Source organism: Pygoscelis adeliae, unplaced genomic scaffold (assembly GCF_000699105.1).
Source record: "Pygoscelis adeliae isolate BGI_AS28 unplaced genomic scaffold, ASM69910v1 Scaffold108, whole genome shotgun sequence".
In the NCBI taxonomy this organism is placed as follows: Eukaryota; Metazoa; Chordata; class Aves; order Sphenisciformes; family Spheniscidae; genus Pygoscelis; species Pygoscelis adeliae.
This window is the reverse complement of record NW_008825498.1, coordinates 17,640-32,430: the sequence shown is the minus strand read 5'-3', so window position 1 is coordinate 32,430 and position 14,791 is coordinate 17,640. Positions and strand designations below refer to the sequence as shown.

General features: G+C 40.9%; 1 protein-coding gene across 1 annotated transcript in view; it reads left to right on the top strand.

Annotated features, from left to right (window-relative positions):
- The first annotated feature begins 55 nt into the window (after positions 1-55).
- Positions 56-14,791, top strand: part of EGR1 (early growth response 1) — a 19,273-nt gene continuing 4,537 nt past the window's right edge. The window contains exon 1 of the mRNA XM_009331452.1: positions 56-137. Within this exon, the coding sequence (XP_009329727.1) occupies positions 56-137 (82 nt within the window). The remainder of the gene's footprint in view (positions 138-14,791) is intronic.

Sequence of the window (14,791 nt, the reverse complement as noted above, 5' to 3'; positions counted from 1 at the left end):
CCCTGGAAGTCTACATTTGGCCAAATCTTATCTCTGACAGCATTTGAATCCCTAGATGCCTAAAGAGTCTGATGCTGGGAAATTGCAGCCTGAGATTGAGGAGCGGTTAATCACAGATGGGGTTCTCAGTCTTGGTGGTGAGTAACAATATAACACAACATGTAACCTGTAAATCCAGCTAGAAGAAAAAATTATTTCCCTTAAGAATGTTGGTGTCCTTGTACTCCAGTACAGTCTTTCACTGGTCTGTGGTATTTCTTCATTCTCCTAATTATTTGTCTAACATGTCTTGAGTTGCCACTAAGTCAGTTCAAAATATTACTTTGACTTACTTTCACTTTTCCCTTGCCTGCGTTTATCAGTCAGAGAAAACAGTGTTGCTTAGTTTTGTCCATGAATCCAAAACTATTCTATAGGAAGTATATGCAGCTTTTGCAGCATCTGGGATTATGGCTTGAGACCAATCAGTTTCTTCTCATAAACTGTCAGTGTTTGACATGTAACAGAGCAACACAGCATAACTTCTTGGATCAAACCCAAGGACTGTATGATTGGCCTATGATAACATCCCTGCCATCTTTCCTGTGATAATGCTCCCTGAACGGTCCACATCTGTGGGAGGGACTATATCTCAATAGCACAAACTAGAGATGGAGAAGGGCAATTGTCTGAAGAATACTGGCTAACATAAGAAATTGGCCTTTCCTTGCTCACAGACAAAATATAGAAGACTCCAAACAAAACTCCTCCCCTGGGTACAGGACACTAAACCGTCAGGTCAAGCAGCATCCCTGGCATTTAATGAGATCCAGTTCCTCAGATAGTAGTGAGATCCTTTGCTGACATCATGATGTAGTTGTCATGGTTACAAAAGGACCAGCTGCTAAATACAAAATATCAGAAAGATGAAAACGGAGAAAATCAATGTCCAAGCAGAAAAGACACAGAGTAGATAAGATGACTTGGTAGTCAGAGAGAAATAAAGGGAATGGGGACAGCAACTAGGGAATTAAGCAGGAGGTAAAAGCAAGAGAAAACAAAGTTCAAAGATAGATATCCAGAGATGGGTGATCCAGGAGCAGACCCCATGGGAACTTGACATGCTTATGTTTGTAATTAATGAAAAGCCTTCAAAGAGAAGTCTGGAAACAATATTCCCTAGCAAAAGTCCCTTTTGGCTTATTCTCTTTGAAGTTTTGCATGTTATATCCTAGGACAGAATGAACTGTGGAAGAGGAAGGTATGTTCTGATACTGAAGGGCACACAGTGGCTTTTTCCCCCAAGATAACCCAGCTAGTGGCATAGGTGAAAAATAGAGCTGAGTATATGACACAGGAAAGGAGATTTGCATAGAGCACTCCCAACTGTGCGCCATCTCCTGTTATTGACATTTTGGCCAAGCTCCATTTGAAATCACTGTTTTCTAAGATGTAGCCTCTATGTGCTGTGCCCTAGTTTTGAGGAGGTAAAGATTTAGATGGTCTTTTTTTGTTAAGTTGGTGAAAGCTAATTCAACCTTTTGTTCTGATGAAAAGTAATGAAAAGAGTATCTGAGATAATAAAGTGAGCCTGATAGCCTGATGTGAATTAATATCATAGCGATTCCCTGAGCAAGGGGGTTGGGATCTTCAATTAATTCCTGCAGCAGGATGGGAAATCAGGTTTCCATGGATACTGAGCCAGAAGCAGCACTGACACTCACAGGAAATGCAAGCTTACTTTCGCTACAGCTTGGTTCCTAAGGAGGGTTCTTTCTCTCTCTCTCTCCCCCCCGCCCCCTCCCTCCCCCGCCCCCTCCCCCGAGCTCTCTATTCCGTATTTTTAAAGGAAAAGAGGCAAATGGACATTTGAGGAATGGGTGGAGGAAAAAAAATACTATCCCCTTACCTAGAAAATTGTGTACAAGAAATACAAGGGATTTGCACAATTTTAAGCTACAATTAGGAATAAAACAAAGTATATTAAAACTAGTAGAAGAAAAAGGCTGTAGACTATTGAGCTTCTGACAATCACTGAGGATGATGGCAAGACCTCTGGAAGGACAGATTTATAACCAAGGATGTAGTAAGAGCAGAGTACCTATTCTAGTGCAGGGCTCTAGGTGGTTTCAACATAGCTGTTGTTCACCCAGGTGATTGCAGCAATGTGTATATTAGCACTCATGAAAGCAAACTGGGGGAAAAAAGTGTTCTATCTGCCAATTAAAAATATAATACAGAAAAGCCAATTATAGTTCTTACTCAGAAGTTAACTGCCAGACATAGTGATAGGTGGTGAACTCTCATTAGAAACACATAAGATAAGTGAGAGGAAGAAAGATATTTGGCCATTATGTGCATTTTTAAATCCCTTTTGATTCAAAGTAGTATCTAGCACTGTATTTTTAATTGCTGTAGAATAGAAATTTGGGAAAACTTACCACCTTACTTAGTCCATGTACCAGTCCAGCAAATAAAGGATGAACACTGATAACATCCACAAAGAAAATCAGTATAACTGGGAATGTTTCTGAACAATATAGTCTTCAATACTTGATCTGTGACCTGTTGCTCCTATTCAATAAATCCGCGAAAGGTATATTCTTATTGATCTTATTTTAAACTCCCATTAACCTCTCATACTGACTTATGTAAAATGGTATTTATATATCCTGGCCAGCTCCATAGGCAAACACAGCAAAATAAAAACCATATTTGTTCTGGGAAGAGCCAAAAATGAGGGGAAAAAAATGCTATTTTTAGGAATTGAAAGCGACTATTCTCTAAGTGACAGACTTAATCTCTTAGGAAATGCATCCAGGAACTTTAAATGGATTAAAAAATTATTCCTCTTCTTCACTTTTTAGATATTACAAAGAAGACATAGTACTCCAATATGGTTAAGACAATTATCAGCTGGGTCATGCACTTGGCACAGCTCTGTGGCTGTCCACACTTCAGAGTTGTTAGCTTGCTCCTCAGAGTGTTCCTGTGGGTCCAGGCACAGTTCAGGTGAGTCAAGCAGCAAAGGGACTGGTCTCTGTAACAGCCTGGACAAATCCATCTTGTTTCCCTTTAGAGGGAGAACAGGGGGTCGAGGTGGAAGGAGCATGTACACATACCAAGTGCCATGCCACTTGCTCTCCAGAGAGAAGAGAGGCCTTGGCCTGCTTTATTTGCCAGAGTGGCTGGGGCTATTGGCCTGCTTTATTTGCCAGAGTGGCTGGGGCTATTGCAGTCACTGCATGGTGTCCTGCAGTTTTCTGCTGCCCTTTGCCACCACACACTGAGTAGGTTAGAGATCTGCCTTTGAATTTTTCATGTGCTTTGGCTATGTTTAGTCAATTAAAAATATATGTATATAGTGATATACTGTGGTGTATGTACATGTGTGCATGATTACACCTGTAACACTTCAGCATGTGCTAGCATGAGATAGGAAGCTAACTAATGGAAAAGAAAAGATACCTGTGCACAAGTACAAGCAAGAGACAATTTTCAAACACAAGTGCATGTGGGAGGGTACCGTGTCTGTGGCTGGGGGTTTGCTGTTGTGAAGTGGAAGCCAATTAATTGCCTCTGCAGAAGGAGGTAGAATCTCCCTTGAGTACTATGATTTGGTTATTGGCCAATGTCACCGAAGAAGAAACTCCCATCTCCTGAATTCTTGTTACAGGCTGGAGAGAATATGAGATAGATTGCTGTAATAACACAATCATTTTTTCAAGCTACTTCCTATCCAGCACTGCAGTGAGGGGGGGGGGGGGGGGGGGGGGGACAAACAACCCATGGGGTTTGAGAATTGTAAGACAAATCATCAGAACAATAAGCCGCCATCCTTGCTATAACATCCTGAGTATGCAGCAGCAGATTGTTTTTGTTCTGTTAGTGAACCATCATAGCAAGACGGAGAGTATTCTGCATAGATATTCCAGGTTAAGCAGAAAAGCATTATAGTTAAGAGCTCATAGGTATTTCCATGATGAATTCCTAGTGATTTGCTGTCTAACTCCCAAATCTTTTGCTGTCAGGCCGGTTTGCCTCTGTGTTCTTGTGTTATCTTGTAAATAAACACAACTTGTAGCACTGTTTGTGCTACAGAAAGTAGGAAATGTCATTTAAAACTGCATTGTCAAATCACTAAATTTGCCAACTGGAGTACTGAAGCTCATGGAAGAAAAAGATTAGGCATGCTCTTCTTTTGTTGTCCCTTTCACTTCAGGCTACAAATTGTTATTGCCTATGTGCTGCCATTTGACAGAGATACTTGCCTTAACGCAGAAGAGAAACAGTCCACAGATGGCACTTAGTTAAAACCACCAAGTAGGGTCTTACGTTGATGAAGTCCTTCTTAAGCAATGTAAGTAGTGAGGTCTTCTCTCGTAGAGCTTTGTGTCTTGGCTGAATCACAGTACTTCAATATTTGCATGACAGACAGTAATTGTCCTCATGCAACTCCCATTTGCCTTTCTGTTACGTTATTTAAAAATAAATGCTGCAAACTTGCCTCATACAGGGTGTAATTTAGAAAAGCACTCAAGTACATACTTCAGTTTGAGCATGTGAATTCATATATTATTAGCCCATTTAGTTGGGCTTTGGGGAGACTCCACAAACTCTCTGGGCAACCAGTTCATGTTTGACCACCCTCACACTAAAAAAAGTGTTTTCTTGTGTTCAGGTTGAACTTCCTGGTTTTTAATTTGTGCCCATTGCCTCTTGTCCTGTCAGTGGGCACTACTGAGAAGAGTCTGGCTCCCTCTTCCTCATTCCATCTCACCAGGTATTCATACATATTGATAAGTTTTCCTCCCCACACTCCCCCGAGCCTTCTCTTCTCTAGGCTGAACAGTCCCAGCTCTCTCAGCCTCTCTTCATATGAAAGATGCTCCAGTCCCTTAATCATCTTTGTGGCCCTTTGCTGGACCTGCTCCAGTAAGTCCATGTCTTTCTTGTACTGGGGAGCCCAGAACTGGACACAGCACTCCAGGTGTGGCCTCTACCAGTGCCGAGTAGAGGGGAAGGATCACCTCCCTACTGACAACGTTCTTCCTAATGCAGCCCAGGATACCGCTGCCCTTCTTTGTCGTGAGGACACGTTCTTGGCTCACAGTCACCTCCTTGTCCACCGGGACCCCAAGCTCCTTCCAGGCAAAGCTACTTTCTAGCCGGCCGCCCCCCCCAGCATGTACTGCTGCAGGGTGTTATTCCTCCTGAGGTGCAGGACTTTACATTTCCCCTTGCTGAATGTCACAAGATTCCTCTCGGACCAATTCTCCAGCCTGTCCAGGTCCCTCTGAATAGCAGCACAACCATCTGGTGTATCAGCCATTCCTCCTAGTTTTGTATTGTCTGTAAACTTGCTGAGGGTGCAGTCTAGGTTATTAATGAAGAGGTTACCTTACCCGAAGTCAAGGTAAACAACATCAACTGTTCTCCCCTCATCCATTAAGGTAATTACCTCATTATAAAAGGCTAGCACGTTGGTTAAGCATGATTTCCCCTTCATAAATCCACATGGACTACTCCCAATCACCTTCTGGTCCTTCATGTGTTTGAAAATGCTTTCCAAGAGGATTTTACCCATCACTTTTTCAGAGATCGAGGTGAAACTGACTTGCCCGTAGTTCCCCAGCTCTTCTTTCTTGTCCTTCTTGAAGATAGAAGTGACATTTGCTCTCTTCCATTCTTCAGAAACCTCTCCTGATTGCCATGACCTTTGAAAGATAATCAAGAGTGGCCTCACAGTGACATCAGCCAGCTCCCTCAGCACTCATGGGTGGATCCCATCAGGCCCCATGGTCTTATATACGTCCAGTTTAAGTGCTCTCTAACCTGGTCCTCCTCCAACACAAGTGTCTTCCTTGTTCCAGACTTTCCCTCTGGTCTCAAGGTTCCAACAAATAGCTCAGAGTGAATAGTCCCCTATTCAGATTAGTTTTTTAATAAACAAAGCCTGGTTTAAAAAAAAATAAATTGTAAGAGAGACTCCCTGTGCCAGTGATTGTGGCTGACATCAGTGTGAGAGAGGTTACACTGCTGCCAGAAATTCTTGGCTCTTTTTGTTCTCCAGAAGAATCCTGGTAGGCTTCTTGCACCTTGCTTCACCGCACAGGTGTTCACCCTTTTCTTATAGAAAATGCCTCTGGAAGGCTCCCAAGCAGTCTGCCCTTATTTTTCACTTGCATACGCGTGTTGCCAGAAGCAGTGTGAAGCCACCAAGAACAGACACAGAGGGGCAGAGGACTTCCAGCTCATTGTTAAAGTACATAAGGCATGTAGAATGGCTTTTTCTGGGGCTCATTTTCTGTCTTAACATATTTACAGCCTGTCTGTCTCACGCTACTCCACAGAAAATGAGGTGAGACAGTTTAGACTGAACAGCAGCCCCCTGATCATAGCACAGGAGCATGCACATGGTTTCTAGGAATCATCACATTCCCAAGCATTTGCAGATGGCTCATTACACAGTCCGTCCCTCCTGCCCCACTAGACAGACCATCTGCAATGGGAGCACTTTCAAAATGGTACAGTGTTTATATTTGGAGTGCAAACATTTTGTGGAGTCCTAGAAACATGGTAGGCATGATTGCTATTGTTTTTCCTTCCACAAGAGGGAACCTTTACTTCCTCTTGCTGTCCCACCCCATACCTGGTTCTCCCCTGTGTCGTATCCCTTAATTCTATCCCTTTTGCTAAAGTCACTGATTTGCTAAATCACAGGGATACCACATTCCACCCACATCCCTCACGCCTCTGTCTGTTGAAAGTATGCACTCAAAGCACTGACTGAACTCAACTCTGTGGTTCTACAATCCATAGATAGAGTGTTTCCTGCAAACGAGCTACAAAGCAATGAATCTAGACTATGTGTCTACATAAAAGTGTGAAATGTGCTGTTAGAGTCCAGATGTCTTAGCAGGCTGAGTCTGGCCAATAGTTCATTCTGTTACATGTCTTGAGACAGTACCAGATCTTAAATTGCTTAGAATTTTTATTTTTGGAGTCTACAGCATCATCTGAGGGAGAGTCCTATATCCTGGCTGTTCCCAACACTTGTGCCTTGATTGGTACCGCTGGCCGCTAGCCTTCAGCAAGGTGAAGATGCTATGAGTGAGTTGGAAGTCTAGAAAGAGACAAGAGGACCTCCTGTGTAAACACAGGAGTGTGGCACAGTGTATCCAAGTTATTTTGGAAAGGGAGAATTACTATTTGCCAAGGTTTTATAGGGCCTATAGATAGTTTGGACCCTTGCCTACAAGCATATGCCAGCATGGCATATCTTTCAGGAGCATGGGAGGAGCTCTGCAGAGTCAATCAATATCTCCTGCCAAATACACCTGAGCCAGAGTGGCAAGATAAGAGTTGCACTGCTGAAGTCAAAAGGGGTCATTGGGGCACATACAGGCAAACAAGACATGTACGGACAGATGCTGCATCAGATTTGAGTTAACCAAGGTAATATCAGTGTGAGCTCTGCCACACACATCAGGCCACAGTTCTAAATACATGGGCACCATGTGAAAGATTCATTGCCAATGAAATAGTGGGCTGTGTAATGTTAAGCACCTGGGTGCAAAGAAGGTGGGATATGGCTGTACAGGTATCTGCTGTCTTGATAGCTTGGAGATAGCCTCCTGGTCACAGGAATAGGGTGTCTAAAGGGGCATGTGGCAGCTCCACAATGCTGAATATGTTTCTGCCAAAAAGGTTTTTGGGCATAATAGACAATAAAATTTTGTGTTGTGCGCAACACAAAAAGGTCAGTCTATGTAGTTTCATGTTTTTTTCTAGTACTGTGCTATACACATACAATGAAATTGCTCTTTCACAACATTTTTCTTTCTGTCACTAGCACCAGCCCAGCTTCCCCTACACAATACAAGGCCTATATCAGAGGCTACAGTTTTATCTGGGCAGTAGTTGTTAATGACAAAGTGCTGGGGTACAGTAACGTAGAAAATCCATCTAACTGAGCTAATCTAGAAGAGCTCAGATTCAAGTAGGACTTCCTGTCTATTGGTATCCCTGAAAATCAGTCTCCTCTGCCATTAAAACTATGAGGAATTTAAGTGTCGCATGCCTTGATATTAGCTATCCTAGCTGATATCCTGACGCAGACAACAAATCTCAAGAAAAGGCACCAATGCTCTTGCTTATTTTCTCATTCCCTTGCTTCCAAAAGTATGTCCGGTGTTTTTTTACATCCCTTACATTGCATTCAGTTAATCTTTATAGTGCAGCTCATATTCATGTATAAAGTTTACATTTCTTATATAAGTCCTGGATAAAGAACTCTGGCCACTGGTACACACAGGGTCTGATTACAGAATCGTAACAGTCTGTCCAATCTGACTTTGAAATCAATGTTGGTTTTTTTTTCTTTTTTTTGCTTTACTGTTTTTTCCTAAGTCAAACTACAGAGCCAGGATTCATTCAGAAAGTAACTGTAATGTTTCTGAAAGTAAGTTTTTCATAGTCCTACTGAGTAATAAAATCCCTATGGTCTTTTCTTTCATGTAAATAGCAATTCCACATACATGTTCATCCAGGGTGCTATGGTACAGATGTTGATGGTCTTACTAGGCCTCGGTCTCCTTTGGCAAGGCAATATCTGCTTATAATTTCTATTTCCTCCCCCCCTCCCCCGCTCCCCAAAATGAGATGTTAATCTAACGTCAGAAGCCTTCCTTAGCTTTAGTACACTGAGTCTGCCTGGCATCTTAAACAGCCTTTCATCTCTGAAGACACATATACACACACAATAGATGGCATCAGTGATTTTTGTCCTGAAGAAGCATGTGAACATGTGAAATTATTACTACTGAAGGAGGAAAATTAGTGTTTGTGTCACAGTAGCAGTGAGATCCCAACACTGGTAGAGGCATTTGTCATCTTTGTTCATTGATAACAATTGTGAGCATTCAACAGGTGTTATCTGCTTTGCCTTTCTTCCACTACTTACTTCTACCTTTCTAATATTTCTCATATAATAATTCTGCAGGGACAATAGAGGACAGCCTTATATATGGTTAATCGTCTTACTCATCCTGATATCATAGGAGACCTAATACCATTTGTCACAGGGCTAACAATGAACCAAGGTAAGCATTGTCTCTTAGCAACCACAGCCAAATTATCTAAACTGGGTATGAGAGTTCACCAGGGCAGAGGTACTCTAGGCACTAAGGGAAATGTTTGAATACTTCAAGTAGTGTATAGCAACTCTTCTTTGCAATGACACAACCTTTACAAGCTTTTGAAGTCTATTAAGTCATGCATCCCAAATGAAGTATTTTTAAAGGATTTGTTTAAATCGGAGCATGAAAGCCTGAGGCAAAAACCCTCAGCTGCCTTAGATTTCTGAGGAAAATCGTTGACGTCACCTTTCTGCTCACCTACAATGTCTGAGACCAAGGAAAAAAAAAAAAAACAAAAAACCAAACAAGCAACCTGATTCTTACACAACCCGTGCTCTATTTAATTTTTGTAGGCCGCGCCCAGCTCCTGAAGTAATCCCAGGGAAGAGTTCCCTCTTGCGGTCAGACAATACCGCTGCAAACAATGCGTGTAACGCGCTCCAGGCCTGTTACAGAACGAAGGGAGTCACGTACCGGAATGGGGTAAGAATTTTGCAGCAAACACGGGGACGTCCATCTCAGTCATCAGAGCAAAGCCATGCATTCAAAAAATGCTGATGAAAATATGCTTCTCACTCCTCACAGGACTGAAAAGGCTGCTTAAATTTAAGGTTTTTTTTTTCATTTTAAATTATGAGTGCATTTGTATCTGTTCCCTCTATGCCCCCATCTAAAAGCGAGACTTTTATTGTAATGAACATAACTGCATAGAAAGCAAAATTAATGATAAATAAGTTTAAAATATCTGTAGAACATCCTACAGTACATAAAAATGTCACAGCTTTTTAAGTCAGATGCCTTGGTTCTGGGGGGCTGAGAGGGAAGAAAGAACCCTACAGCATTTCTTTAAAAAGCTGGAATACCCCCTCTTGTTTCTAACTCTTCAGGCTTACAGAATAATACAAGGTAATAAATAGAGAATGATAAAACTTTTTAAAGGGATATCTATACAAACTTGTTTTACAGTCTGGAATATTAAAAACAGTACCCAGGGGAAATAGAGGAGGGAATAGAATGAGGTAATTGGAGGTTTGGGATAAAGACAATTGAAGGTGTGTGTATTTGATCAACTAGTCACAGACCTAGAGAAATTATGATTGCTGCTGTTATTATTACATATCCAGGCAAAACCAACATCTCTGAAAAAAAAAATTACTGAATTTTGCCAAAAGTCAATGGGCATTCCAGACACATGGAAATTATGTTTGTGGATAAAGTGAAAAGTGCATCTAATTAAAACAAAATGTATATTAGAACACTAGACAAATTACAGAGGTAGGAAAGTTGGTTAACTTTTCTTGCATTGAGAGTTGAACTCAGTTATATCCAGTGCCAACAGGAACAGCGACCGCTTTACTTTTAATCACAGTACAGGTTGGCAAGACCTGGAAGTAAGCGGCAGTCATGAAAGCAGCAGTTATGAAAAATAACTTAAAGACAAAGCTGTAATTATGTGGAAGCATATTTTGTAAAGGCACCATGATTTTTTTACTAGCACAATAACACAACAAATTAGCTTGAATGAAAAAACAGTTAAAAAAATTAAACATTGAAAGTTACACTGGAGCTGAATATAAAATAATTTGTATCACCTTCTACTAAGAAAGCAAGCAAAACAAAACTCAGGATTCATCTCAGCTAATTTTTAACCGTCAAAAAGATTGCATATGGATGCAGAAAAAATTATGCAGAATCTTTCTGTAGTCACCTGTGAGACACGTCTACAGAGAGGAATCCAGCTCATTCAGGGCAGGTATATAAATGAGGTAGGATGAATTGGCTTCTGCAGGTCCTGCCTTGCTCCATTGACAATAGTGAGAACCTCAAAAACTGACTTACTCAAGATGTCTAATTTTCAGCCAGATAAACTCAGATCATGTGACACCCCCCCACACGCACGGGGATGTGTGTATTTGTGTGTTCACGTTCTAGTAGAAAAAATAAACAAGCTTTTTTTTTTCCCCCTCAGTCAGGCACAAGATGAACCAATGCTGAAATTCCTTAATAATAGAACTAAGCACAGCTGTCTACTGAACTGTAATTTTTTTCCTAATTTCAGTTCTGTAAACCACTTTTAATGGAAATGTTCTTCCTGTATCATAAGAATGCTAAGCTCACAAGTACCACTCATTCAGGAAGAGCAATGTAGATAAAAGAGCTGGATCCCAAAGTGTTCAGCCTATCAAAGAAAGTAAACGCTACTGGTTACTTGCTGTAGCATGACTGGTAACTGATGTGAATGATATTGAATGCCTATGGATTAGTGTGGTATGCAGTAAAGACTAGGGCAAGGTAACAACATTATGCAAGATCTACTACAGGCAACTATGTCAAACAAACAAAAAGGAATAAATTGGTCTTTAATCTCATACCTGTAGCGAATGGAAATCTGTGTAATCATGGACAGGTACAGCTCTGATCTGAACATGGGGCTGTGCAGTCATGTAAGTGCTGTGCATCATATTGCAATGGGCATTTTAGTTGAGGTAACGCTTGTAGACAGAAAGGTCACAGCTCATTGTGTCTCTTTGCTAAATCTGCATCTGGTATTATCATTGAGTCCAATTCAGGAGGTCTCATGCTGCCAATACTTAAAACTACTAAAATTTAAAAGTGTAACTGGGTTTTTTTGTTTGGTTTGTTGGGCTTTTTTAAGATAAAAGATAACGTACTCCATAGGTGAATGGCCTTGTTGTGCCAAGGGGAGACAAGTAATTTACCCGCAGGAGCTGGACTTCCATGGTTACTTAGGGATCATGACCTGATTACAGTTGGTATGAGCAAGCAGAAATCAGATATATTCAGCAATATGACTGGAGCCTCAAAAAACAGGAATAATTTCCTGGCACTGAAGAAAACAGTTTGCAATATTTAAGGGGAAGGCAAAGTTTAGACAAAGAAAAGTGAATGAAAATGAAGTTATTTCAAAAATGGTTACCAGATAGATAGCAAAAAGTAATCAATGATATAAAAGGACTACTGTGGCTAAAAGCTCATCCCACTTAAGAAAATAAATCACTATCAAGAATAACAATAAAAAGAGAAAAGAAGTAAAAAAAAATAACTAAAAGCCTACCAACACATTTCTGTTAGAAGAAAAATATTACAACAGACAAACAAGCTCCATGGCTGGAGAGTGACTTAGGAAGACACATATAAATACACCAATGCAAAAGACATCCTAATCGTGGTATGGGTCCATCACTAGCTGAAGGTAATAAATTATTAATACAGTGCAGAAAAGGCATAAAAGCCCAATGAATATGTTTGCTGTGAATTTGCAAAGAAGCAGGTTGAAGTTGTCTCTCAAAGCATGATGTAGTGCTTTCTAGGCTATTGGGAGGTAGGAAAGATGATAGAAAACTTCTATTATGAATAGGTATTTTTAAGAAAACTGTCACAGGTAACTTGCATGCAAGAATCTTAAAACAATTGGCTAATGCATATGCTGATATGATACATTCGAGAGAAAGTGTTTAAACAAATATGTAGAAAAAAAATTGAACCTTTCAATAAATTTTATTGACTGGGGAATTTTAATCTGTCAAATTGGCTGATGCCACTGCCACAGCAGTATTCACGTAACTATATTATCAATAATTTCTTGTTTAAGTGCAGAAAAGAAATGCTGCTGAAAAAAATTATCCATGAATCAGAAAACAGAAAAGAACACAAGTATTACTACATCAAATTAAAAAGAGAAAAAAGGAGAAATCTACTAGTGTAGATTTTTTGTACTGTTCTGTAAACTTGAAGCAGAGACTGGCATTTTCCAGTGACTTGAGATGGGTGGTTTATTCATAGAGCTCAATACCCCATTCTCTCTTCTCCTTCCCTCACCCCACAGCATTCTTCACTCTGTGTCCTTGGAACAGCATTCCTCCCACTGAAATGTATTGAGAGACAACAGGTATATTTGATGACAATGGACTTTCAAGGAGACCCAGAGTATCGCACGTGTTTATTCATTAGACAATCACAACCAAAATTATTAAACTTTCAAATAAAATTGTAACTGATCCAGTGGCAATGCCTAACACTTCTGTGCTTTCACTAGGAGCATTGTGTTACAAATTTATTAAAATACTGCTGTTTTGGAAAGATATTCTTTTTAAAATACTGACCTATAGTAGCAAATTCGTTGGACATTCAAATTATGCTACCTAGGAAACAAAACACAGATACTATCTTATTCTAATAGCTAGAGGCTCCACTTACTACAAAAACTTTCATTCACAACTTCCAGTCTGACCACAACATCCCTCAGTCTAATAAATGGCTGGCTGGCTGAACTAAACAGATTTCGATTTTCAGTAGTAAAAATCTAACTCTTTTAATGTAGTTCCTACAGACCTAATGTTGTATTCAGAAAAAGAAAATGGAACACAGAACATGAGTTCAGAAAACTAGCAGATGTCGTCTGTCCCAGTGCGTGAATGATAGCAGGCCATTTCCTAGCTCAGTGTCCAGGTTGTAAGTCATCTGTGTGTATTGCTGCCTCTCCAGTACTTCACTGAAGCCAGGAAGCCCCACCAGAATGGTGGAGGACATGTTGCAAAACAGTCTTTATTACTATAATTTACGTGCAGTTCAAGCTAGTTACACTGCTCTGTCTGCAACTCTGAAGCAGGTCTCTTGCTTTCTCTTATATGAATTGTTAAATTAGAATTACATTGATAAAAATCAAGGTAACTGAAAAGAAAGCAAGCAATAGATTTTCCCATCTCTTCGTGATTTCAGATTTTGGAGGGAAAAAAAAAAGCTTTTCTTAATTTTGTACTTCAGTTAAAAAGAAATATTGGGTCTAACATACGCAGGGTGTATGAGTGAAATTCTCTGGGAATCAGGCACTAGTTGAAATAAAGTTCCTTCTGGTCTTGAAAGAGAAGGGGAAAAAAAAGAGGGAGAGGAGGATGCAATGGCTTCTGCAATGTCAGTAAGATGCTGAGGAGCCAAAACAAACTACAGTGTTTGTAGAGTCAAGTTCTGCTAGTCTGCCCTTTCTAACAGGTCTCCAAACTGTGACAGACTGGTGGAAATCAGAGACTAGCTGTAATCATTATGTATGGGACTTCTCAAAACCTGCAGCAGATATTTGAATTTGTTAAAAAAGGAAAAGCACCAAATCACATTTTCCAAGTAGGGCTTTGGCCTAGCGTGCTGACATTTGAAAACCAGTATGATTTCTCTCCATAAAAAGTACCAAAGAACAGATGCATATTAGCTGCCATGGAGTAATACAGGCTGCCAATAAGCAGGAGCTTTCTACATTTCTCCTGGAGGCATTTTGAGGCCGCAACACGTAATTCATTTTAGGGTGGAAGTGCATCAGTGCGGGAGGCACCGCACAGCGTTACTGACAAGACACAGCCCTAGATATAGCAACTCAGTTAAAACAGTACACGACAGAGGTTTAAATCTTCTACAAAAGTGGGCAGACGGAGCACTGCCGTTCCTCACAACTTGACTATAAATCACAACGGCGGCAGAGCCCAGTAGCGTCGTTTATACAACTGCCTTCCCACGGCAAAAGGGGACCGCCTGACACCCGAGGTGTATGGCCCGGCTTTGCGCCAGGATTTCCGCAGGGAAACACCAGCCCTGCAGCCGGCCACGAGGCGCGGACGGGGCGGGCAGTGCTGCTTCCCCCTGCCGGGACGCGGGCGATGCCC